This window comes from Tursiops truncatus, chromosome 8 (assembly GCF_011762595.2).
Source record: "Tursiops truncatus isolate mTurTru1 chromosome 8, mTurTru1.mat.Y, whole genome shotgun sequence".
Lineage (NCBI taxonomy): Eukaryota > Metazoa > Chordata > Mammalia > Artiodactyla > Delphinidae > Tursiops > Tursiops truncatus.
In genome coordinates, this window is record NC_047041.1 from 95,787,899 (window position 1) to 95,815,558 (window position 27,660).

The 27,660-nt window shown below is 40.9% G+C and overlaps 1 protein-coding gene and 1 pseudogene across 3 annotated transcripts in view; one reads left to right on the top strand and one right to left on the bottom strand.

Moving 5' to 3' along the window:
• The window catches only part of NUP160 (nucleoporin 160), a 54,802-nt gene extending 34,264 nt beyond the window's left edge, over nt 1-20,538 (bottom strand). Inside the window, exons 1-12 of one of the 3 annotated variants that reach the window (XM_019948309.3) lie at nt 20,412-20,538; nt 20,031-20,142; nt 16,446-16,656; nt 15,588-15,810; nt 14,178-14,256; nt 13,178-13,292; nt 12,274-12,432; nt 6,687-6,764; nt 6,305-6,402; nt 4,070-4,154; nt 2,188-2,256; nt 96-179 (exon numbers count right to left, since the gene is read on the bottom strand). In XM_019948309.3, coding sequence (XP_019803868.2) covers nt 96-179; nt 2,188-2,256; nt 4,070-4,154; nt 6,305-6,402; nt 6,687-6,764; nt 12,274-12,432; nt 13,178-13,292; nt 14,178-14,256; nt 15,588-15,810; nt 16,446-16,656; nt 20,031-20,142; nt 20,412-20,511 — 1,413 coding nt within the window. In that variant the 5' untranslated portion in view covers nt 20,512-20,538. Of the gene's footprint in view, nt 1-95; nt 180-2,187; nt 2,257-4,069; nt 4,155-6,304; nt 6,403-6,686; nt 6,765-12,273; nt 12,433-13,177; nt 13,293-14,177; nt 14,257-15,587; nt 15,811-16,445; nt 16,657-20,030; nt 20,143-20,411 lie in introns of those variants that run through there. The other 2 variants (XM_073808941.1, XM_019948310.3) reach the window with 2 other exon arrangements.
• Nucleotides 5,645-6,058, top strand: LOC109552240 (large ribosomal subunit protein eL30 pseudogene; annotated as a pseudogene).
• Nucleotides 20,539-27,660: the final 7,122 nt, after the last annotated feature.

A 27,660-nucleotide genomic window follows, 5' to 3' on the forward strand; every position in this document is an offset into this window, starting at 1 on the left:
CAAGGTCCAAGGAACAATCTGAACAATTTCTCAGTACCAATCTGCTCCATAGGGAGATGAAAGAAATTATCATTCTTTCTTTACCCAAACCTCACCTCACTTTCAACAGCTAAAGTAACTTCTTTCTTTAGTTCATTCCAGGAGAGATCTAAATTCCTGTCAGTTCCTCGACAGAAAATCTAAAAATAAAACAGATACAAAGAGACACTTTAGAGTATCACATACTACTAAAAACTGAATGAAAAATACTCCAGGTCAGAAGATACTGAGGTAATATACTATACAATAGAGACTGGACATGCCTGAAACACACATTTACTCTTAACATTGCGCAAATAACTTCTTTTTATAAATTGATTGATTGATTGGCTGCGTTGGGTCCTTGTTGTTGCCCGTGGGCTTTCTCTGGTTGTGGTGAGTGGGGCTACTCTTTTTTGGGGTGCTTGGGCTTCTCATTGTGGTAGCTTCTCCTGTTGTGGAGCACGGGCTCTAGGCACATGGGCTTCAGTAGTGTGGTTTGCGGGCTCTAGAGCGCAGGCTCAGTAGTTGTGGCGCACGGGCTTAGTTGCTCCATGGCATGTGGGATCTTCCCGGACCAGGGCTTGAACCCGTGTCCCCTGCATTGGCAGGCGGATTCTTACCCACTGCGCCACCAGGGAAGTCGTATGCAAATAACTTCTAATTGTGAAATCATAGCAACTTTGAAATAGTTTCTATAGTCCAGAATAAACTATAGAAGCTCATGAATCTGTAAGAATTATAATTGGGTACATCTGGATCATTACAAAAAGCAAAAGGAAACATAATGGCTATTGCTTAGCTGGAGGAAGATATAAGATGATGCCAAACATATACATCCTGACTGGCACAAAGGTGAGCTAGAGTAGTGGTGGGGTAGGTCACTCTAATGGGAATAATTCTCCTAAGGCAAAGCTTGTGAGCAACGCCTTACTGATTATTCAATATCTCCGTGTGCAAGAGATACCATGAGAAATCATACATGTGATTACTGTTAATAAGAAGGGCTGATGAAATGAAAGAAATAATACCTTAGAAGAAAGTGACCGTGTCATCTTGGAGTTTTATTAGAGAGAAAACAGAAAACATAGAATAGCCAGATATTTAAGAATGTATCTAGAAGAAAAGTCAAGGATCTGGAAACCACATCACCTGAGAGAAAGTTAAGGAACTGGGTATATTTTTACCCTGCAGAAAGATAACATGGAAGGATTCTTAAAATATTTGAAGGGTTGCTTTATAGAAGAGACATGTTCTATGAAGTTCCCAAAGAAAGATGCTACCTAAATGGTGGGGGGGTTAAATTTGATCCAATACTGGGATGAACTTTTTTTTTGGCCGTACTGCACGGCTTGTGGGATCTTAGTTCCCCGACCAGGGATTGAACTTGGGCCCGGACAGTGAAAGCACCGAGTCCTAACCACAGGACTGCCAGGGAATTCCCAGGGTTGAACTTTTAAGTGGCACAGTTTTGAACAGTAAGTCACAAAAGAGCTGGTGAGAGACTTGTCACTGGAGGCAGACACAACTAGAAGCTGAATAGTTGTCTGTCAGAGAAGCCTCAGAAGGTATTTCTGCTTTGTGTGGGAGGTCAGACCAGGAGATTCTAAGTAACTTTTCAATTCTATAAGTGATTATTCTATTTTAAATTCATGAAGCTAAGTAGCAGTTTAAGGAAGCCTAAGTGACTTTAAAGTAAAGAATTGTTTTGGAAAAGGTTAAACATCTCTTAAACCATGTAACTTTGAAGCTTAGATTATTTTCTTGAACCTGAACCAAGTTAGACCTTCACTGTACTAACAAAAGGGTAAAAACAGTACCATCAAACCTACCCAAGAAAACTTCTTTCAAGCATAGAGATTATATGCAGTGTAGTATGGTATATCTTTTTACAATAGTGTAGGTACAAGTTTCTCTTTTTACTACTGGCATGCTTCACTAGTCATTGGGAAAGTGCCCTTAATCCTATCTCCCCGCCTGGACTCTTGCCATTTTTATGGAAAGAACATTTAAAAAAATTACAGTAGCATTTACAAACACATGTATATACAATTGCAAAACTATGGTATTAGTATATGCAAAACAACAAAATTAACAGTAATCATTAATTATATAATTAGTAATAAAATGAGAGAGTCTTAAATGAACACTAAATATTTTCTCACTGACCTGTAAAGCTTTACATAAAGCTGCATTAATGAATCGCCCTGGTGTAAAAAGACTCTGCAAATATATCTCCTGTTAGAACATTGAAACACGAATTAGTATCATTCTAAAAAAGATAAAATTTGGAAAAATCTGAATGAACAATTCAACATGTTAAAACCAAAGGCTGCATTCCTATTACATGAATGTGGAAATTCTGCCCTTCAGCATTTGAGCAGTAACAAGTGGCAGAGCAGTCATATATTTTCACACTGTGAAGCCTGCAGTGTCTTTGAGTCAACTAGATGTACTACACTGAGAATGCTGTGTTCCTCATGGTGCACTTCAATGGGTTCCACTGGAAAACACAGCTTGTCAAATGCCAATCTTAAATGCAAGAGTTGTATCTAGTTTATTAGTGACAAACGCTGGTTAAGAGAATAATTAAACTAAGGTGGTTTCTACACCATCCACAAAAGAACTCATTTTTATGGTTTACATATAAAAGAAAAGGAATTGATAATGATAGGTATTATATGTAAAAAACAAACAAAAAAAACTGCAGTAAGTTCTCACAAGTGGGGAAATGAAGTAGAGAGAACAAAACGGAAGGTCTCATACTGCCTATGGTCTCATTTTGACCAAATTTTATGAACCAGATTTGGCAATAAGTAGCAAACCTGGCTGACCTTCATTCAAGTTTCCTTCCTTCTACTGAGATTCTAGGAGATATTTATAAAATGACCAAAATGGAGAAAAACAAGAATTTTAATAATTAGCATGTGATTTTGGCTTTTAGACAAAAGTTAAGTGCCAATAAACTCTTGGGATTAAAAATTTTGCAATATTCAATTTCAGATATTCAAAATGGGTTTTCCAATCCTACAAAGGGTCATTGTTTCAGACCCAGAGCCCATGATCTTTATCTCATTTTAATATTAATGCATCAACTGAAAGTTTGTCTTCCATTTATCTTGAGGATGTCCTTGAAAAACAGGGAAATTGGCCTGTTTTGCTACTGCATTACCTTTTTTTTTGTTTGTTTGTTTGTTTTTTTGTGGTATGCGGGGCTCTCACTGTTGTGGCCTCTCCCGTTGCGGAGCACAGGCTCCGGACGCGCAGGCTCAGCGGCCATGGCTCACGGGCCCAGCCGCTCCGCGGCATGTGGGATCTTCCCGGACCGGGGCACGAACCCGTGTCGCCTGCATCGGCAGGCGGACTCTCAACCACTGCGCCACCAGGGAAGCCCTGCATTACCTTTTAAAGTTATGTTCGTCATAGCTTCTACCTCTTATGTCTAGTTTTTATGCATATATTCACATGGTTAGTATAGTGGACACCTACTGTCTGTGCCTGCCTAGAATCCATTTCCCCTTCTTTTACTAATGAATCCCTTGCCTTTCTCTGAAGAACCATTCCTCCCGTACCCATACCCAACTGACTTCACCCTCCACAATAGCAAGGCCCATGCTGGACATGTTTCTCATGCCAAGCCAGGATATTCTATTCCTTCTGATCAGAGTGACTACGCCAGGAATTAGCACATGACTAAAGCCAGGCCAGTGTCAACTCCAGGGCCTGGAACAGAAGTGCTCTTTCCCCTGGGGTTGCTAAGTTCACAAAAGGCAAGCTTGCTCAGAAAGCCTGCCGGACAATAAACCCAACAAGGAGGAAAGCAGAATTGAGACAAAGGAGAGATCAAGCCCTGAAGGCATTGTTTCAGCCATGGCTGAAACCAGGTAACTCTGAACCTGCCAGCAGCACAAGCCAATACATTCAGCTTAAGTCAGTTTGAGGTGGGTTTCTTTCATCTGCAGCTGAAAGAGTTCTGCTAATACAACTGGTTCTTCTCAAACTAATGATCAGGGTAAATCATCTCCTTACATAAGACTTTAGCATTGCTTACTCTGGGGTCTTGATCATCTCTGATAATGATTTCTTCCTCTGGCAGAGGCTGCATAAAAACTGGATTCCACTGACCTGTAACATTACTACAGAGAGAAAAAGTCCATCAGTCTACATAAAGATGATGAATAAAAATGAAGCTTATGTTGTTGGCAGTATTTGGGCAGGGAGGGTCCCATCACTGAACCTCTGCAACTACTGCTTGATCAATTCTATTAAAAAAGTTTCCAAAAAAAGAAACATCTTCATAGCAGAGTCTGGACTATAGAAGTGCTCTTACTTGTTCTAATAGGCACCTTCCTGAAATTAAAACTCTAAACACAAATCTACAAATAATAGCTAACTTTCATTCTGCATTTACCGTATGCTGCACATTATACTAGGTGCAATTCTAGATACTATTCATGCATACCTTATGATAACTTTGAAGGATACACTGCCCTCATTTTTAAGATGTCAAAAGTGAGGTTTAGGGTATCTCACAGCTAGTAAGTTGTACAACCAGGATTCAAACTCTCACCTGACCGCAGATTCTTTGCTTGAATGCCATCTATAAGGAGTGCTCTCTATCTTCTGAGGTGTGGTTCAGGGTCAATCTGGGGGCAACCACTCCTAGAATCCTATTCTAGAATATAGGGTCATGAGAGACCCACCTGAGCTCAATTAGTTTACAGCTGACTCTTGAACGACATGGGGGGGTTACAGGTGTCGACCCTCTGTGCCGTCAAAAATCCATGTATAACTTATTCAAGCAACTGCAGATCAAACAGTACTGCAGTGTTTACTACTGAAAACAATCCGTGTATTAAGCGGACCCCCCACAGTTCAAATCCAGGTTGTTTGAGGGTCAACTGCAGTTCCAGAGATGTCAAACAATGTTCTAGGGAATCCTCCACAGGTGCTTCAGGGACTACACAAGTGTTTGATTCAAAATTTGTTTTTAAATGTATTTTGTAACTATTGAAAATGTTAAAATGAATATCATGTACATTAAAAATATCAGATATTCCAAATATATCTAATATTAGTTATCAACATGTTAAATTGTGTTATAATTTTATATTCATAAAATACTGATTTTGTTATATAATGGAGTTATCTTTTTTTTTTTTTTTGTGGTGTGCGGGCCTCTAACTGTTGTGGCCTCTCCCGTTGCGGAGCACAGGCTCCGTACGCGCAGGCTCAGCGGCCATGGTTCACGGGCCCAGCCGCTCCGTGGCATGTGGGATCTTCCCGGACTGGGGCACAAACCCGTGTCCCCTGCATCGGCAGGCGGACTCTCAACCACTGAGCCACCAGGGAAGCCCTGGAGTTCATTATCTTTTGGAAAAAAAAGGGATTCCTGCTTTAAAAAAAAGTTTGAGAGGCACTGTATTTGTCCAATCTACTTCTCATCTCATGAGGAAACTGAGACCCCAAAGGGGCTGCAGTGTCTTTTGGAAGTTGTGGGTATCAGAAATAGTCTTTGCACAGAAACAGAAAATGCACAGATTAGAAGCATTTGGGGCCTTTCTCGCTTCCTGGCCATCCTGGCAGCTGCTCTTGGTTGGGGGTGTCCTGCACTTCAGGCAGGAAGATGGTGCCCGCAAGGAAGACAAAAAAGTCGCTGGAGTCGATCAACTCTAGGCTCCAACTTGTTATGAAAAGTGGAAAGTATGTGCTCGGGTACAAGAAGACTTAGAAAATGATCAGACAAGGCAAAGTGAAACTGGTCATCCTTGCCAACAACTGCCCAGCCTTGGGGAAGTCTGAAATAGAGTATTATGCCACGTATCCATCACTACAGTGGCAATAATACTGAACTGGGCACAATGTGTGGAAAATACTACAGAGTATGCACACTGGCTATCACTGATCCAGGTGGTTCTGATATCATTAGAAGCATGCCAGAACAGACTGGTGAAAAGGAAATCATGCACAACTTTTCTTTAATAAAACCAGCCAGAGCTTGTTTTAAATAAAAGAAGAAGTATTCTGGTTATGTGCTATCTCTCCCCAAAAAGATGGTATTTTCTTCACCTCATTCCAACTCTAAGAATACTTATTTTGTCCTAAAATCATAAGGTAGGAAATAACAAAAAATAAAAAAGAAGGTATGTCAGAAAATAGGCAAACCCGGGTCTGAATCCTTTAAATGCGAACATTTGACTTTTGTTCTACATAAAAAGCTCTCCTTCTTTTCTAAGTATGAATTTGCTTGGGGTAAGGTAGGATGACAGAGGTGAGGGACCCGTACTGTTCAAAGTTGATATATTTCACAACTGTTTGGTTCTCAGCATCATGCCACAAGACCCAGATATCCGTAGAGGTTAAGGCAAAGTCAATCAGTGTCTCCTAGAAGGAAATGTAGGGGGGAAACAAATAAACAAAAACTCTTGTTAAAACAAGAAAGAAAAGGTACTAAGTTATGGTGACTTAAACTTGTATTAGTAGGAGAGGTAAAAGCATGAAAACAAAAGACAGTACCAAGTGAACTTGGTAAAATCCAAATGAAATTTTTTTGCATGAAGTTTCATTAAATATTCCATTTTAAGATTTCAATCCCATTACAACATAGTTAAGTTAGCCAATGTTTCTTTCCTGTACTTCTATGATATGCAAAGGATGACTCAACCTACCTGAGAAGTGAATAGTGAGGAAATGTGATCTATGCTGTAGCGGTTATTCTCAACGCTTACCAACTGGAAAATGCAGAACTGTTAAAACACAAGTTGATAATTCAGTACTTGAAACAACCAACATGTTACGCTTCTATGCAAGACTTACCAGCATTCGGAAGCTAATTTTTTTAAAAAAGTATGGTAAAATACATGTAGAATTTACCATCTTAACTATTTTTAAGTGTACAGATTAGTAGTATTAAGTATATTCACATTGTTGTGCAACTGAACTCCAAAACTTTTTTTCATTTTTTCAGAACAGAAACCCTGTACTCATTAAATAACTCCCCATTCCCCCTCCCCACAGCCCCTGGCAACCAGCATTCTACTATGACCTTGACTGCTACATAATGGAATCTTAACAGCATTTGTCTTTTTGGGACTGTATTTTTACTTAGTATAACATCCTCAAGTCTCATCCATGTTGCAGCACGTGTCAAATTTCCTTCCTGTGGGAGGGAGGGAGACGCAAGAGGGAAGAGATATGGGAACATATGTATAACTGATTCACTTTGTTATAAAGCAGAAACTAACACACTATTGTAAAGCAATTATACCCCAATAAAGATGTTAAAAAAAAAAAAAAAAAAGAATTTCCTTCCTTCCTTTCTTTTTTCGGCCGCATGGCATGTGGGATGTAGGATCTTAGTTCCCCGACCAGGGATTGAACCTGCACCTCCTGCATTGGAAGTGCAGTGTCTTAACCACTGGACCACCAGGGAAGTCCCAGAATTTCCCTCCTTTTTAAAGTTGAATAATATTCCATTTTTTGTATATACCACATCTTTTTTTTTTTTTTTTTTTGCGGTATGCGGGCCTCTCACTGTTGTGGCCTCTCCCGTTGAGGAGCACAGGCTCCACATGCACAGGCTCAGCTGCCATGGCTCACGGGCCCAGCCGCTCTGCGGCATGTGGGATCTTCCCGGACCGGGGCACGAACCCGCGTCCCCTGCATTGGCAGGCGGACTCTCAACCACTGCGCCACCAGGGAAGCCCACCACATCTTATTTATCCATTCTTTCATCGATGAAGACTTAGGTTGCTTCCACTTTTTTGGCTATTGGCAATATTGTTGCTATGAACATGGGTGTACAAATATCTCCTAAATACCCTACTTTAATTCTTTTGGGTATACACCCAGAAGTGGAATTGCTTCACTCTATGGAAATTCTATGACTAATTTTTTTGGGAACTGCCATGTTGTTTCCCATAGTGGCTGCAGCATTTTATATTCCCACCAGTAATGCACAAGGGTTCCAATGTCTCCACATCCTCTCCAACACTTGGTATTTCTGTTTTTTTCCCCGAAAGTAGCTATCCTTTTGGGTATGAGGTGGTATCTCACTATGGTGAGAAATCTATTTTTAAGTTTATATTTTTACCAAAGTACCAAAAATAATTTAAAACATACACACAATACAAATCAACTCTAGTCAATCTTCACTAAAAATAAAACCCTATAAAATAATTCATGTTTAGTATTTAACTCTGTTGCTGAAACAAAAAATGTCAAACTCAAAAATAATATTTGATGGACAATATTTTAAATAATTTTTTTTGATAAAGAAAGTGTATTATAAACTGATAAGAGTGATGAAGATTCTATCCTTATAACACAAGCAACTGTTCACAAGGAAGTACTAAAAGAAAAATATACAGTGAGAGTCCTTTTGAGAGAAAAATAGGAGTGTATGAAATATGAGAAATATATGTAATGCTCATATTCATTCTAGCCTAGAGCTGTATTTACAAGCTGCATATTTCAACCCATTAGTGGGACATGAATCAAATTTAGGAGGTCTCAACCAGCATTAAAAAAAAAAAGAAAAAAGAAAAAGAAACAAAGTATCAGAGTTTATCAGTTCATCACTCATGGTAAAGGTAAACATGTTTCATGAAAACTATTTTCTGTTACATGCCCATCATCATCACATATGTATATACTATGTAGCAATGCAAAATATTGTAGATTCTAGCCAAAAAGTTGGAAAAATGCTGGTCTAGTGCAGTGCTTCTCAAACTATATGTGGAAAGGAAGTGTTTTTTTTTTAATTTCTAATCTGTTCCAGACTGATACTTTTATGAAATACAGAAACCTTGAATGTCTGTGGCAATGTCACTATAAAAGCTTCTAATGCATTCTCTCACTTTCTGATTTTATCTATCTTACTGCAATCCAGTAACAAATAATTTGTGGCCTAGGACCATTCCACAGACCACACCAAAGGTCTACAGGACTTCTGTTTGAGATTTTTATTAGTGTCCTAGATGGAAATACAGACGGCATATTTATAACACTGAGAACATGATGCTGGAAATGATTAAATTAATGCACTTATTAACATAATTAGAACCCAAAGAACGAAAAGAAAACCAAGAAGAAACAAATGAAATTAACAGGAATGGGTGTAGGGCTTGCCTGGTGGCGCAGTGGTTAAAAATCCGCCTGCTGATGCAAGGGACATGGGTTCAAGTCCTGGTCCCAGAAGATGCCACATACCACGGAGCAGCTAAGCCCATGCACCACAGCTACTGAGCCTGCGTTCTAGAGCCCGTGAACCACAACTACTGAAGCCCGCGAACCTAGAGCCCGTGCTCCACAACAAGAGAAGTCACCACAATGAGAAGCCCACGTACCACAACGAAGAGTAGCCCCGCTCACCACAACTAGAGAAAGCCTGCGCACAGCAATGAAGGCCCAACACAGCCAAAAATAAATAAATAAATAAATTTAATAAAGAAAACTGGAATGGGTGTAAAATATTACAGAGATTAAAAATAAAACCTTCAAATGTGTAGATTAGGGAGAAAAAAACATGCTGAAGAGCAGTTTTTGTTCAAAAAAAGAAGGAAAAAAAAAAGACCTCAACTTCATTATACTCTGAATAGGCACAACAGTGTTACATGGCTGCTAAAAGTGTATCTGATTTTAGGCTTCATTAACAGAACCATAATGCTCAAACCAAAGGAGGTAATAGCTCAGCTCAGTTTGACACCACTCCTAAAATAGCATATTCAATCTCAGACTAATGTTTAGAGCAGTGGTTCTCAAAATATGGTCCACAGATTCCTAGAGGTCCGATTCCTAGAGGTCCCTAAGACTGTTTCAGGGGATTAGTGAGGTCAAAACACTTTTCATAATAACACTACAGCATTTGCCCTTTTCACTGTGTTAATATTTGCACTGATAATGCAAAAGCAACGGTAGGTAAAATTATTGGTGTCAATGTGAATCAAGGCCGTGGTACCAAACTGAATACTCTTTCATTAATAAAACACTCAACAAGCTAGGAATAGAAAGTAACTTCCTCAACACGATAAGGGGCATTATGAGAAACTCAGATAACATCACACTCAATGGTGAAAGACTAAAAACTTTCTCTCTTAAATAAGGAATAAGACAACTCTTGTCACTTCTATTCAACATTGTACTGGAGGATCTATCCAAGGCAATTTAAGGGAAAAAAAAAAATAAAGGCACCCAGATCGGAAAGGAAGCAGTAAAACTATCTTTATTTGCAGATGATATTGTCCTGTAAATAGAAAGTCCCAAAAATTCCACTATAACACTACTAAAACTAATAAGAGTTCAGTAGGGTTACAGGATACAAGATTGATATAAAAAAATGAATTGTATTTCTATAAACCTGCAATGAGCAATGTGAAATGAAATTAAGAAGATAATTTCATTTACAATGGTATCAAAAGGATACCATTAAACTGATTAAAGAAACCCTGCAAAACTTAATACTATGAAAATTATAAAACACTGCTAAAAAAGTTAAATACAATCTAAATAAATGGAAAAGCATCCCATGTTCATGAACCAAAAGCCTTAATATTGCCAAGATGGCAATTCTTTCCAATATGATCTACAGAGTCAACAAACCTCTATCAGAATCGGTGAAGTAATAATAAATATACATATTGGTCTCTGGTTCTGCCTCCTGACACTGAGCTCCTAAAACTCCTGCAATCTCCTGACTGATAGAGGTGCTAGGAGCATCTTTTGTTCTAATATTTTATCTCTGACCCTGGTTCCCGACACAGAGCTCCTAAATTCCTTGGAATATCCTGGGTTATGGGAACACTTTTTGTTCTAATGAGGTGACTCCTGGATAGCTTCAGGATGGGAGCTAGTCACCAGAAAGACCAAGTCTAATTAAAAGCTTGAAACTTTCAGCCCTAACTCCCATCCTCTGGAAAGTGAAGAAAGGCTAGAAATTGAATTAGTAACCCATCATGCCTATGTGATGAAGCCTCCTTAAAAATTCTTAAGGTATGGGATTTGGAGAGCTTCCAGGTTGGTGAACACATCCATGTGTTGGGAGGGTGGTGCACCTCAATACCATGAGACCCTTCTGGACCTTGCCCTACATACCTCTTCATCATTTATCACCCAATAAACTAGTAAATGTAAGTGAGTGTTTCCCTGAGTTATGTGGGTCATTCTAACAAATTATGAGCCCAAGGAGGGGATTGCAGAATGAATCAAGAACCCAAGAATGTAGAAGAGTTTTCATATTTGGGAGTAGCCTGGCTTAGGGTGAGGCGTATGAGTTCGGTGAGAGGGTGTCCACATATATGGAAGGTCTGGGGCAGGGTGAAAACTCAAGCAGGGTGAGGAGTGTCCACAGAGAGTGGCAGCCTGCACTGGGGACTAGAGCCCAAGTAGGTGAGAAGGGTGTCCACTGCATGGGCAGGGGGGGACTAGTACAGAGTGTCCGGGCCCAAGTAGGGTGAGGAGGGCATCCATGTGGAAGGGCAACCTGGAGTGGGATATCAGAGCCCAACAGGAGTGAGGAGGGCACCAAGCAGAGCAGCACCCAGTGTGGGGAATCAGGGCTCCGGCAGAGTGAGGACAAACCCTACCTCCCTGGAGTGTTATTAGGATTAAATGGATGATATGTGTAGTGTGTGAGTAATAAGCACAGTCAAGCGTTTGCTATTAATGTACATAAAGGGCCTGGCAACATGCCAAACACACAATACCCAACAAGCGGCTGTTTATTTATTTATCTGGCCACGCAGCTTGCGGGATCTTAGTTCCCTTTGAACCCAGGCCCCTGGCATTGGACGCTCAGAGGCCTAACCACTGGAATGCCAGGAAATTCCCGTGGCTGTTTATTATATGATTATACTATTGTATTGTATCCTAAATACCTCACTGACATACAATAGCTAGCGATTAGATGATGAGCAAAATTATTTCTAAAAATTAACTTCCCCTGTACCTCTTAATAACACCAACATCCCTTTCACAACTCCATTTTTTCACCCATACTTTCAAATTGGCTCTTTCTTGCTTAGTTTTGGTTAACTTTTCCTTCCATATTCCTTTAAACTCTCTACTCCCTTTCATCCTGACTTTTCCTTCAAGATCTTTTAATTCACATATTAGCACAAAACCTACCATCTCCGTGGAAACAACACAAGATACATCTAGGTTGGTGTGAAAAGCTTAAATAGACTCAATGAGTCTATAGCTACTTCCCCATATCAGTATATACAGAATAACTTGATACGTGTCTTATTTGTTTCATACCTGTCCTCGCTTTGGTGCATGCATGTATATCCCTAGGCAGACTCCCAGGGTAGAGGAATAGGCAAATCGTAATTTGTGTCCAGTCCCAGCAGTGAGCCGAAGATCTTTATTCACAGGGACATACTCTAGCATGTCAGCTACCATCAGGCACATTTGCTCCTGCCCAAGAAAACATTTAGTAAGTAGTATTAAAGAATATTCAGGAAGAAAAACAAACTCCTTCCCTTTTTAAAGAATGCACATTCATTACATCTAGCACTGTATCTAATTTATCTGAAGGGCCCTAAGGGTTTTTTTTAAAGGGCTGAGATGAAAATATCTCTTTAGTCTGATAAATAAAATCATCAGCTGTTTTGTTTGCGAATGTTGAAAACTATTTTACCAACTTGCATTTTAAAAATACATTTGTTGGGCTTCCCTGGTGGCGCAGTGGTTGAAAGTCCGCCTGCTGATGCAGGGGAAACGGGTTCGTGCCCCAGTCCGGGAAAATCCCACACGCCGTGGAGCAGCTGGGCCCGTGAGTCATGGCCACTGAGCCTGTGCGTCCGGAGCCTGTGCTCCGCAATGGGAGAGGCCACAACAGTGAGAGGCCCGCGTACCGCAAAAAAAATAAATAAATAAATAAAATAAATAAAGATAAAAATACATTTGTTTCGAAGTGAAGAGTATATGCTGTACCACTTCAATGTTTCTGTAGGACTCATAATTTTCAAAATAAAAATACAAAAAGTTAGGGGAGAAATGTATGAAAAATAAAGCTAAATGAAACTGTCTGAACCTGGAAATGCCCCATAATTTCCAAACTAAGAGATCTGATCATATTATGAGAAGCAAGATTTATTTCAATTCCCCTTCAATTTGCAATCCTATTTTAACTTGCAGTAACTATAAATGTAGCATTTACCTTATAAGACCACATTCGTAGTTTATGATCCTGACATAGAGCAAAGATGAAGGCATCGTTCTTGACACAATGAACAGCAAGACTCAGGGGACGATCTGAAGGCCCCTGATCACCTCTGAAAACATAAGGTCAAGTTTTAGAGTTTTATTGTTGCAAATTACCTGATCATTAGAATTTGCAATTTAAGAGATAAAATAAAATTATAAATGCACACTCTTAACAAAAGGAAAAGAGTTTATAGGCTGGTATTAGATGACTACATTTTCTGGGCTTCCTTGGTGGCGCAGTGGTTAAGAATCCGCCTGCCAATGCAGGGGACATGGGTTTGAGCCCTGGTCGGGAAGATCCCACATGCCACAGAGCAACTAAGCCTGTGTGCCACAACTACTGAGCCTGTGCTCTAGAGCCTGCGTGACACAACTACTGAGCCCACGCGCCACAACTACTGAAGCCCACGTGCCTAGAAGTGTGCTCTGCAACGAGAAGCCACTGCAATGAGAAGCCCGTGCACTGCAACGAAGAGTAGCCCCCACTCGCCGCAGCTAGTGAAAGCCCACATGTGGCGACGAAGACCCAACACAGCCAAAAATAAACAAATTAATTTAAAAAAAAAGATAACTACATTTTCTATGTGATTTATATCCATTATTCTGATAAATTTTAAAAAGCTCTAGATATCAATGGAATACTGTTCTAACCATCAAACTTTCTACTTCTAATATTACACAAAATTGGATTTGGTAAGTCAGGGCAGAGCACTGAACTGGATATTGTGAGAAGTATAGTAAGCCAGTTTCTGTTGTCAAAGTGTCAAGCCCCAAATGAAGTGTGCTCTGGAGTGCAGCTCTTCTCAGATGGAATGTAACGTTGTGTAGACCCTTCTCCTTTCCAGTATAATGTTTATTTGCCTTGGAGTCAGACTAGAAGTACTAACAGGTGTTGACCAGGGCAAAAGATTAAGTTCTTGGGCCCTATGATTTACCGACCAGAGACCACTCACCTGATAACTGTTGGCATCCAGCCTATAAGCAATCGTTGCATTACTGAACTCTGTTTCAGCTCCACAACTGACACCATCCCTACAAGATTGAAAATAGACCAATGATATCCAAGGCACCTCTTGATCATACTTAGTGAAGCCCAAAGGCAAGAAGGATGCAACCATGAACAGGAATTTATTAACAGGTGACAGGCTTCTACATTTCTATACTAAGAAGTCTTAGGCTGTACCTTTCCACATACACCATACCTAAAATATTTTGAATCATTATGGGAACAATAACAACAGCATTTTTATATTCCTAGGGGAAATTTTTGCCATTTACAAACAGTAACCCATATTGCTGCTCAGAAGCAGCACTTCATTCTTTCTAAAAGAAACACCGAGTACCTTTCATGTGCTAGGCACAGTTCTAGATGCTAGAGATACAGCAGTAAATAGAACAAATTAAAACACTCCCGTCCTCATGGAACTTACATTCCATTGGCAGGAAGGGAGAAGCAGAGACAGTTAACAAATTAAGTAGAATGTAAAGAGTGGAGAAAAATAAAACATAGAAAGGGTATAGTGAACGGGGATGGGGTGCATGTGTACAATTGTGTTACTGTTAAAATTGTGTTACAATTTTAAAAAGGTGGTCAGGTCACTCACTGAGGTGACACTGAGTAAGAACCTAAAGGAGTTGAGGGAATGAGCCACACTGGTAGCTGGGGAGACTAGCCCCGCCAAAGCCCTGAGCTAGGTGTACCTGGTATGTTCAAGGAATTGCAAGAAGGCATGTGGCTGGTTCAGAGGAGGGGGGAAAGAATGAGACGATGAGATTAGAGAGGCAGTGGGGTGTCACAGTAAGGACTTTGGGTTTATTCAGAGAGATGAAGAACAGCCCCGATCCAAGGGCTCTGAGTAGTGGAATGACATGACTCACCCTGGGTTTTAAAATGTATCGGTCTTCCTGAGAAGTTTCTGCTGAGGGGTAAGGACAGATCTGGGGAGCTATTTAGGAAGCAAATGCAATAATCCAGGAAGAGGAGTGGTGACTTGTAGCAGGGTATCAGCACTGAGCTTCCTTGTTTCAGGTAACTTATTTTAGTTACAGTACCACAAAGTGAAGGTAGAAAACCAGTCAACTCATGTCTACTAAAGGCCTTAGAATAGGTCACCTTACAGTTATCTGTTTTCCCATACTCCAGTAAGCTGGACAGTTCCTCGTTCACTATATAAAATCCCGCCCTCTTAGGAAAAAAACAGTAAAGCATTAGGGAGTCATAATGCAAGCAATAATGAATGATCATTTTAGGGTAGTATAGAAGCAATTCCTGCATTGGATGATGGCCTTGGACTTCTAACATCTGTTTTAATGCCAGTATTCCTTTGTTTAAAATTAAATTCATGCTCAGTTCCTGTTCTTACCAGGTACGTCATGAGGAGGTAGTTTAAGAACAAAGATTCCCCCAGAGGCAGATGGTACAGCAAACAGAGCCTCCCCGTCATTGCTAAGCCAGGCTGCCGAGGTGGTAGAATGAGGGGAGAGTCCAGGTACTGTTGGAATTAACTGATAGTTGCAAGGATCCCTGAAGTCAACTTTTCCAATGTCAGTGAATATTGACTGCATCTGACTTTCAATTACCAACTCCTGTGGAGTAATTAAAAAGAAAAATCTGTTAAACCAAAATAAACTGGATTTTGCTCAGTTCCTTCCAATCGCTATCAGTTTTTAAAGTAAAAAATTGTTGAGCTTAAAAAGAAAGCTATTTTTTCTTTTTTTTACATCATGGCTCTCCACTTTATTTATTTTTTTTAATTTTTATTTTTGGCTGGGCCGCAGGGCTTGTGGGATCTTAGTTCCCCAACCAGGGATCGAACCTGCACCCTCGGCAATGGAAGTGTGGAGTCCTAACCACTGGACCACCAGGGAATTCCCAGAAAGCTATTTTTTTTTTTTTTTTTTTTTTTTTTGGCTGCACCACATGGCATGCAGGATCTTAGTTCCCAGACCAGGGATGGAACCCGTGCCCCCTGAAGTGGAAGCATGGAATCTTAACCACTGGACTGCCAGGGAAGTCCCCAAAGCTATTCTTTTTAATGAAACTATTTTTGCAGCTTAAAATGTGTGTGATCATTTTAAATAGTAACTATGATAGTATGCTTGGTTAGGGCCAGCAAAGAATCCAAATATTCTTCAATTCCAAAGGACATTGCTCTATTACTAAATTTGTGACAGTCAGAGTAACTTTGGGAATTAAAGGATATTATACTTAACCAACTTACACTCCTATACATCCGGGAAGGGTGTGGTAAAAGTAACCTGTGCACTGTTTGATTGGTTAATATCAAGATTATCACATGATTCGGAGTCTCAGAGACATGAACCCCTCCGGGTAAGAGGATGCAATTTTGGAATTTGAGGCGAACTGCATTATTTAACAGATTTATGTCCAGTGACTCTTCCACCAGCTCCAATGTATCTCCAGAGGTCTTCCTATTAAAGTGAAGAGACATTTGTTAAAAAAAAAAGTTTATGCTTTTCTTTCTGATTGTTGCATTGAAATGTATGGCAATAATTTCCAGATGAACAATTTGAAAATTTTGGATAAACAAACTCAGACCAATTTTGACATTCCAAACCACCACATTATATAGTCTACAAAACACAGCACTGTATAAAATTCAAATCTTATTATATGATTCTCTGTTAAATGGAGGCATTTCCAAACTTCATAGTCCATTTTTTAAAAACAACATTCAAAGCAATTAAACTCCACTATAATGAAAATTCACACCACACACCCTCATTACTTACAGTGCAATGTGGCCTCTACGTATGTTACTACAGGGTCAAACTACAGTGACCTTATAAATGTGGGTATTTCCCCTTCTATAGCTTCCTCCTACTAGGATGCAGGGAAGACTCTTCTTGAGGCACAACTCTGCCATGTGGTAGCTTTGGAACCATAGAAAGCACTATTCTGGGAATGCCCTAACTTGCCATCACCTCATCTACCACACTACCCGAATCCATTCTCTAGATGATCTCCTTTGATATAACAGCTTTAAATGCCATTGAATGCCTACAATTCCTAAATCTGTATCATTCAGCCCAAACTCTCCACTGACCTCCTGACTACTGCCTCAACACTTCTACTTGTATATCTAACAGGGATCTCAAACTAAACCTGTCCAAAACAGAATTCCAGGACACAGCAAACCTGAAAGACAAAGAAACAAAAACACCTGCTTCACCTGCACTTTTCCAACTCATTAATGACATCTCTATAACTTCTAGTTGTTCAAGCCAAAAATCTGGGGGTCACCCTTGAATCTCCTCTTTCTATATACCCTACATCTGATCTAATAGTAAATTCTAATAAAATCACTTTTAAAACATATCCACAGGGACCTCCCTGGTGGCACAGTGGTTAAGAATCTGCCTGCCAATGCAGGGGACGTGGGTTCGAGCCCTGGTCTGGGAAGATCCCACATGCCGCGGAGCAACTAAGCCCGCACACCTAGAGCCCGTGCTCTGCAACAAGAGAAACCACTGCAACGAGAAGCCCGCACGCTGCAACGAAGAGTAGCCCCTGCTTGCTACAACTAGAGAAAGCTCGCGCACAGCAACGAAGACCCAACACAGCACCCCCCCCGCAAAAAAAAAAAACCATATCCACAATCAGAACATTTCTCACTGCCTCTAACAATACCAACCCCAGTCTAAGCCACCACCATTTTTTGTCTGGATTGTGGCACCAACCTCTAACTGGTCTCCCTGCTCCCACCCTTTCCTATTACACTCAGTTCTCAACACAGCAGCCAAGCAACCTTTTAAAAACACGACTTAGACCATGCCATTTCTTCACTTAAAAACCTCTGATCTCACTCAGAGTAAGAGTCAAAGCCTTAAAATAACCAACAAAGCCTTAATCTGGCTCTTGGCTACCTTATTCCTCTATCCTTTGTTCACTCAGCTGCAGACTCCTAGCCCTTTGCCATTCTTTGAAAACAACACACAAGCTCCTGGCTCAGGGTTTTTGCATTTTTTGTTCCTTTTTCTTGGAAGGCTCTACCTGAAATCTCATCCCTCAGATATCCTTACTTCCTCTGCTCAAGTGCCAACTTATCACTGGGTCTTGCCGGACTACCTTGTGTGAAATATTAAAAACAATAATTCCCCTTCCCTCTTCCCTGTTCTCTTCTAATTATTACCTGGTGAATTATATTTACTTGGTATTTTTGGTTATTGTTGTTGATCTGCTCCCTCCACAAGAGCAGGGACTGCCTGCTTTGCTCCCTGCTATGTCCTCAGTCCCTAAACATTGACTGGAACATATTAGGCACTCAAAAATATTTTTTTTTTTTTTTTTGGCCACGCTGAGCAGCTTGTGGCATCTTAGTTCCCTGACCAGGGATTGAACCTGGGCCCACAGCAGTGAAAGTGCCGAGTCCTAGCCACTGGACCGCCAGGGAATTCCGTCATAAATATTTCTTATATAAATGAGATATGCATCTTTAACACAGGTCTTCCTTCTGAGCCTATAAATTTCAATGCCTACTTGACATTGCCAAAGAGCTACTACACAGAGACTTCAATAGTACCTCTAAAAGAATTATTTACATCTCTCCAAAACCCATCTTCTGTATCTCATTAGATGGCAAACCCTCTACCCAATATTTGGTTAGTCACACTAGAAAACAGGAGCTTGTCCTTGCTCCCTCCTTTTCCCTTACTACCCCTCACTCACCCCATATTTAATCTATCTCCAGGTCCAAATGAAGTTAACTTCTAAGTGTATCTTGAATCCATGTATTTCTCTTTTCCTAGCCACTCCCACAATTGAGTCACTAACATCTTACCTGGTCCATCATATAAGCAAGTTGTTCTTTTGTATTGTACCCATCCAACCCAAATCTACTTTCCACAAAGTAGACTGATTATTTTAAAATGTGATTTTGATCATTTTAGTAATCCTTTAAAACCCATCAATGATTGCTCAATGTACTAAGGATAAAATCCAAAATCCTTAAAAAGGACCTTAGGGTCCTTCCTGATCTGAGTCCTGCCTACCTCCTTAGTCTTAGCATCTGTCGCATCATTTTCCATTTTGCCCATTTGCACCTAAGCCACACAGACCTTCAGTCAGTTCCTCAAACCTGTCACGTTCTTTCCACCTCATGGATTTTCTGCACGGTGATCCCACTTGCTGAACTGCTCTCTCCCTCAACCCCTTGCCTGGCTAACGTTTCATCCTTCAGATCTCAGTTTAAATGTGACTTGCTTTAGGCCTTCCCAGCACCACCAATAATATTTGGTACTCCCATTAGCCCCTCAAAGCCCCTACACTTTTCCTCTTAGGCAAGTATGAAAAATTTGTATTTATAAATGTGGTCATTAGCTATATAATGTCTTCCCCCTTCTCAAAACTGCCCCATGAAAGGTGGGTCCACGTCTATTCTTACACTGTTACATCTTGCATGATGAAAATGGTGATTGTTTTTGTTCCTCACTTCACCCCCAGCACACCTAGCAGCGCCTGACTATAAAGGCTCAAACATATTTGTAGAACGAAGGAAGCTGTAAAGCACTATAAAAACATAATGGGTTCATGTTTAAAACTGGTCTTTTGGACTTTAACCCCTAAGCTACATTTCTTCTGCTTTTAGTGCTGCCTGGGAGGGTACCTCTTCTAGAACTCTGGGTCTCCTTAATTTTCCACTGATTCACATATGAATAGAAAACAGTCTTTCTCTTTTCCTGTCGATAACCACTTCGGAGAATGAATGACACCTTAAGAACAGCCGCGAAAATTCAGCCGCCGAACAACCCGACCTTCCAGGGGGTTTGACAAACACAGCACTTACCAATGAATGAACCTGTTTCTGGTGACGGAGAACAACTTGCCACTTTCCACATAACAGAAGCCTCCCGCGCTCTCACCGTATTTCACGGCTCCGGCCACGACATTTGCAGTTCCTGCAAAATGAAAGTGGTCAGCCTGCACAGGTGGTTCTCTGGGAATGACACGCACTGAGGGTGCTGAGAAAGCAGAGGGTGACGGACTGACAATCCATACAAAAAGAAGGGGAAGCAAAGACGCAGAAGTAGGACACTAAAGAAGCTCTGATTCCGGGGCTATAGGCATGTGGGCTCAGAAGGATGAACGGGAGGTCAGAGATTTAGGGATCCAGGGGAGAAGCCAGAAGCGAAGGATCGGATCGCGCCCTACTGGGATTCTGCCGTACCAATGCAGCAAACTGTGAACTCCCGAAAGTGCCTCGGCCTTTCGCGCTCAGCTCCGCTGAGCTCCACGAAGCTCCGTTCCATGGCTCCCGCCGTCGCCATCTTTCCGCGCCACCGCGAGGCCCGACGGGACACCAGCAGGACCCGGCGGATGTCGTCACTTCCGGGGGCGGAGCGGGTGGAGATGCGGGCACGTGAAGAAGCCGGCAGAGGTCAAGCGCGTGTCCGACACTGCGTTGTGAGGCGGAGACAGAGTGGGCAGGGAGGAAGCCAGATGAGAAGCAGGTAGGGGAAGCCTGCAGATTCTACCTGCGGGAACCTTTGCGTGGCCTGCTAGGAAACCCCAAGGCGCGGCGCCATTTTCCCGGCGTTCTCAGGGCAGGGGGCGGGGCCGGGCTTGTTTCCATTTTAAAAACTCCCGCCTGGGCAGCGGGGCCCAGTCTCCCGCGAGGGTCGAGGTCCGGGGAGGCCCAGCAGATGGGCGCCCTCTGCTGGATTCCTAGCTTGCGGTCACCTCTCCCTGCGTCGCTGTGTCAGTCAGTGAATCTCCACCCTGTCTCCTTTTCTTTGCTGTTAAGCGACCGTAGGGACAGTGAGGAGAGGGAGTGAAGGGCAGAGGGGCATTTTGTGTTGAAAGTTTTTCAAGAGACTGTATTCGTGTTTTTTTTAAATAGATCTTTATTGGAGTATAATTGCTTCACGATACTGTGTTTCTGTTGTACACCAAAGTGAATCAGCCATATGCATACATGTGTCCCCATATCCCCTGCCTCTTGCGTATCCTTTCCCTCTCACCCTCCCTATCCCACCCCTCTAGGTGGTCACATAAGCGCCGAGCTGATCTCCCTGTGCTATGCGGCTGCTTCCCACTAGGCATCTGTTTTACATGTGGTAGTGTATATATGTTGATGCTACTCTCACTTTGCCCCAGCTTCCCCCTCACACCTGGTGTCCTCAAGTCCATTCTCTATGTCTACATCTTTAATCCTGCCTTGCAACTAGGTTCACTTTTTTTTTTTAGATTCCATATATGTGCGTTAGCATACAGTATTTGTTTTTCTCTTTCTGACTTACTTCACTCTGTATGACAGACTCTAGGTCCATCCACCTCACTACAAATAACTCAATTTCGTTTCTTTTTATGGCTGAGTAGTATTCCATTGTATATATGTGCCACACATTCTTTATCCATTCATCTGTTGATGGACACTTAGGTTGCTTCTATGACCTGGCTATTGTAAATAGTGCTGCAATGAACATTGTGGTACATGACTTTTTTTGAATTATGGTTTTCTCAGGGTATATGCCCAGTAATGGGATTGCTGGGTCATATGGTAGTTCTATTTTTAGTTTTTTAAGGAAACTCCATACTGATTTTTTTTTTAATTTATTTTTGGCTGTGTTGGGTCTTTGTTGCTCTGCGCGGGCTTTCTCTAGTAGCGGCGAGCAGGGTCTCCTCTTTGCTGCGGTGCGTGGACTTCTCATTGTGGTGGCTTCTCTTGTTGCAGGGCATGGGCTCTAGGTGTGCGGGCTTCAGTAGTTGCGGCACGCAGGCTCTAGAGCGCACGCTCAGTAGTTGTGGCGCATGGGCTTAGTTGCCCTGCGGCATGTGGGATCTTCCCGGAGCAGGGCTCGAACCCGTGTCTTCTGCATTGGCAGGCAGATTCTTAGCCACCGTGCCACCAGGGAAGCCCTTTGTTCACATTTTTAATGTAACTGTGCTTTTATCCATGGGTTGGGGAAATTTGGGTTTTACCATATTGAACTATTTCCCTTGCGATGTCATCTTCTTATTAGAGTTCTGTGTGCTTTATCGTATGGGTTTTCTATTGCTACTAGAACAAATTACCGTAGATTTAGTGGCTTAAACAATACTGTTAGCTCACAGTTCCGTAGAAGTCCAATACAGGTCTTATGGGGCTAATATCATGGTGTCTGTATGGCTGTATTCTTTCTGTAGACTGTAAAGGAGAATCTCTTTCCGTTTCTTTTCCAGCTTCTAGAGGCCAACACATTCCTTGGTTCGTGGCCCCCTTCTTTCATCTTCAAAGCCAGCAGTGTCATATCTCTCTCTGATCTCAGGGAAGGGTTCTCTGCGTTTAAGGACTCATGTAATTAGGTTGAGCTCACCCAGATAATCCAGAGTAATCTCCCCATCTCTAGATACTTAAACTTAATCACATCTGCAAGGTACCTTTTGCCATGTAAGGTAACATATCCACAGGTTCCAGGGGTTAGGATGTGGACATCTTTCTTGGGGGGGGGCATTTTTTTTACCCACCATATTTATGATTTACTAATCATGTCACATTCTGATTTCATTCTCATAGCATCCTTGTAAAGCAGCATTATCCTTGTAAGGTAGATAACTTTTCTGAAGCACTTGTTAAAAATATATTTTCCATCAGTTGTCATCACCTTAACCCAGAGTTCAATCTTAGCATTACTCACTAATAAGGACAACCAGATATAAGGTGCCTCCTGGTGTGCTATAAAATGAAGGATGCAACATCACCTGTAAGGCTTTTTTTTGGTTTTTTTGGCCACACTGTGTGGCTTGCAAGATCTTAGTTCCCCAACCAGGGATTGAACCTGGGTCCTCGTCAGTGAAAGTGAGGAGTCCCAACCACTGGACCACCAGGGAGTTCCCTGTAAGGCAGTTTTAGCCAACTTTCTTCAGATAGTATTCACATACCATAAAATCCCCCCCTCTAAACTGTGCAATTCAGTGATTTTTGTATATTCACATAGTTGTGTAACCATCACCACAATCTCATTTGGGAACATTTTTATCACCCAGAAGTCACTGACCATCCCCCCTCCTCAGCCCTTGGAAACTACTAACCTACTTATGTTTCTATAGATTTGCCTATACTATATATATATATATATATATATATATATATATATATATATACGCATACACACACATATATACATCAGTTGCTGGACATTTGGGTTATTTCCACTTTTTGGCTATTATGAATAATGCTGATATGAACATATAAATTATTCTTGCAAAAAATATATAATCCAGATTGTGGTAGGCAGAATTATGCCCCCCCCCCCCGCAAGATGTCTACTTCCTAATCCCTGGAACCTGTGACCTTACATGACAAAAGGGACTTTGTACTACATGTGAGTAAGGTAAGGATCTACAGATGGAAAGATGAGCCTGGATCATGCAGGTGGGCCCTGTCTAATCACATAGTCCTCAAAAGGAGAGAACACTTCCCTGTTGAGGTCAGAAAGAGAGAGATGTGAGGACGGAAGAAAGGTTAGAGTTATACGAAATGGCTGGCATGTAAAGATGGAGAAACGGGGCCATGAGCAAGGAATATGATCAGCCTCTAGAAGCTGGAAAAAGCACAGACACAGATTCTCCCCTAAAGTCTCCAGAAAGGAGTGGAACCCTGCCAACACCCTGATGTTAGCTCACTGTTTTTTTTTGCTTTTAGCTGCCTTGCGTATGGTTATGCCCCCTGTATCCAGTGAGTGGTCAGTATGGAAAATCTGAAGGTCCTGCCCTCTTGCCTGGATCTAGAACAACTGTGAAGGACCATTCAGCTCCAGAGCACTGAGTGGGATCATCTGAGGCTTCAACTTCTCTTCTGCCCAGTCCTGCCTCGCTTAGTCCCTGCGAAGTGCTCGTCCTGAGTGCGCCCTCCAACAAACCTCCTGTGTGCAAATCTCTGCCTCAGAGTGTTGCTTCGGGGAATCCTGTAGGAGACGGTCACACATCACCTCTTGTCTAAGGATGGGCAGCCAGCTGGGAACCAGCAGGGAAAAAGAAGTTGGAAAGAGTTTAGGCGAGGATCTTTCCTAAATTCCAAAATTGATGATGCAGTGTTGGAAAGAACATCAGCCGGGCATCAGAAGACTGGGATTCAAGGTCTAGCTGTGTCTCAGCTAACCTCTTTTCACTTGGGAAGTCCCCCAAGATCTCTGTGCATCAGTTTCTTACAAGAGGATGATGTACTTATTGACTTTCAAGCTCCTTCCTGACACTAAAGCTCTAGGGTCTGTGGCCTAAAAGTCGGAGACAGGCTGGGTCTTCACCTTCATCTCTCCTTAATTTCAAGGCTCAGAATGCTCCCTGGGGCTGAGGACTGGCATGTCCTCCCTGAGTCAAAATTGACTTCAGAGTCACCCAACCTGTGACCTTTGTGCCACTTAGTTCAGACTGTGATAATTTCTTAGGTACTTGTCTATCACAGTGCTTTCCATACGTCACATTTTCTCACTTCTGTGATGTATACTTAAAATTTTTTTATGTATTATAAAAAGAGTAAAAAAGATTAAAAATTTTGATGCATAATAAATGGCTTAACTGTGAAAAATTAATAAAATGTTTAAGATAAAAAAGTAAGAATGTGTCATGCAATCAATATGCCTAATGTAGTCATGTTTCTTCCTTTCTTTCTTTCATTTTTTTTTTTCTAAAAAAAGGTTGGTAAATTGATGGAGCATCTTCTTTCTTTCTTTTATTTTTTTTTCCAAAAAAAGTGTTTGGTAAATTGATGGGGCATCTTCGTTTCCCAGGAGTCCAGGAATTATAGTTTTTGACAGCTGTCTCATTCCTCTTCTTATTTTCAGCAGCCATCAGAGCTCTCAGAACTTAAAATTTCCTAGGAAGTGTTTGAAAGAGTGACTAAAGATGAATAAACGCGCATATACATTCTTAGAACACTCAATTACCCTTTGAACTATTAATATACTGGCATGGTATGGTTGTAACATAAGTGGAATTATATTGCCATCTAGTGGTTAGGGGGTGACTTCATTTAGAAACATAATGTAGAATGTTACCAAGATTATTGTTTGTGCAGCAAGTTTTATTTACAGATACTTTCATAGGAAAAATATTTTTATTGCTTAACACTATTGTCTTGGTTTGCCTTGAGAGTGTCTTGGTTTGCTAGATCACCACTAAGTATAAGTGAAGGGTATTGTAAATTGAACTTTAAATCAGATTTTCCTAAACTAACTGAATAGCTATTCCTTAAAAGAAGAAATCAGTGGTTGAAATAAGCATGGGAAATGATGATAAATGAAATTCAACATATTTCTTTCCTGCAGAACTTTTCAGAGACATTAATATGATAGTGTGCTTTGTAAACCTCCATTTGGGCCTTATGTGTGATGTGTTTCCCAGACTCTATGCTCTTTTCAAGGAACAACTCATTGGACCATTGTTCTATGGGAAAAAATTGGGGAAGCACTGCTTTATTGTCATTTTCCCCATATGTTAAAAATACCCAGATTTTTCATTTTGTTTTGGTGAGTATGGGGATTTTGTGTGTGTACAGAAGCATGTTTGGGTTTACTAAGGTATGGGAAAATTCACTGAGATTAATTTACTACATTTTATTAGTAAAAGATTCTAAAATTGAAAAAAACGATTACTGCTTAGTGTTTTCCTGACTACAAAGCCTTCTTTGACCTTCATGTCCATGTTCTAGACATGGTGAATTCAAGGAGTATTGTAAGAAGTCATAGTCATGCCTTACATTTATAAGGATCTTAGTTAATATTTTAGGTAATCATTTCTTTAATTGAAATTAGCATTATTTCACATTGAATATGTTTTACTAAATCTTCTTGGGTTCTAGGAATGTGGTTTCCTGCTGTTTGGACAGTTACTTTCAATAATAGCTGTTAGTGATAGCAGAAATGACTTGGGATATAACCACAATGCAAATGACTTGAGATTTTCTATTTCTGTTCTTTTTTTTAATTGCCATTCACCTTTGTTGCTGTGTTAATCATAGCGACTAAATTTCAAATTCCTGGCAGGAGCTTCATTTATTCTTGCAGTCTTGATTGCACGCCTACCATGTGCTAGTCACTGGGGTTAGAAAGATCCCTCAGGATATAGACTCTGTGCAGTCAGGGATCTTATCTGCCTCGTTTTCTGTTGTATCACTGGTGCCTAGCATTGTGACCAGCACTTCCTCTTTGTTCATGAAGTAGTATTTGTGGACAGAATAAAACTTTCACACTCTCTGCTTTTGGGACTCTGCCAGTTTAACAGAGAGACAAAGGAGAAATACAGATAACAGTAAAATATGTTAATTAATATAAAAGAGATATGTACCAAAAGGAGAAAGAGCATTCCAGGCAAAAAGTCTTAGAAGCATGGAGAGAACTGGGGTGAGGAGTGGTTTTTAGAAGGCTGGGGACCTTTTGCAAGAGCTTTTCCTTTATTACTGAAGAGTTTAGATTTACTTAAATGTCTTTCCTTACAACTCAGTGCTTAAAGTACTCTATTAGACATTCTTGTTGTAGATTTGCTATAAGAATTTTATTGGATCTCAAACCAAACTTTGTAAATAGTTCAAAAAAATTTTTTGAAAGGTTGATCCGGCCCCAGTATAGAGAACCTTAATACGCGTGGGACTTGTTGAAACAGAGAAGACATCACTGTAGGGTTGGTAACTCATGGGGAAACCAGGATGACATTGTAGGTTCTTAATAATTGCCCCAACATTCTGTCTAGAATTTTGAAATTCTCCCCAGGAAGCCCCCAGAGCAGAGCCCATCAGGAGAAGTTTCTTTAAAAAGCAAAATTGTGGAATAAGCAAAGTGTGTTGGTGACATTTCACTTCCCTTTACATGATTCTTTCTACCGGCTTAGAAAACCACCATGACTTCAGAAAGCAGGGTCCTCTGATGGCCCCTGAAAGCCCAGGGTTCCCACCCAGACCTGATTTTCCTGTGCTTTGGACTCATCTGTGGGGACAGTATGCCTTGGATTTTTTTCACCTTTCCTATAATATTTCCCATAAATTTCAATATGTTGTGGTTCATTACATGCTTACTTAAATGTTGTTTTTATATCTTTGTAAGAGCTTGCATGTACTTAATTCACAAAACCGGAAAAGAAAGGCCTTGCTTGAACCATATATCCTGAATTTTGCTTCTATGTGTGCTATACCTATTGAAACCAGCATTGGAAATGATCTGAGATGAATTCGTGCTGAGATGCCAGTGATAGAAAAGCTTAATAAATTGCCCTTCCCAGAGGTATGGGTACTGCAACACACATTCCCTTAACCCACAGACCACTGTCACTCTTTCCTCTCTTGCTCATTTTGCTAATCAGTTGTGGGAGTCCTTTCCTACCTCAATATCCTTTCAACACAGTGATTCAGACAGCTGCTATCAGTTGACTGGAATTAACATGTGATAAGTAATCAATTTACCATCTAATTCAAAGAAGTGGAACTCTAATGGTGGAATTGGAGGCAT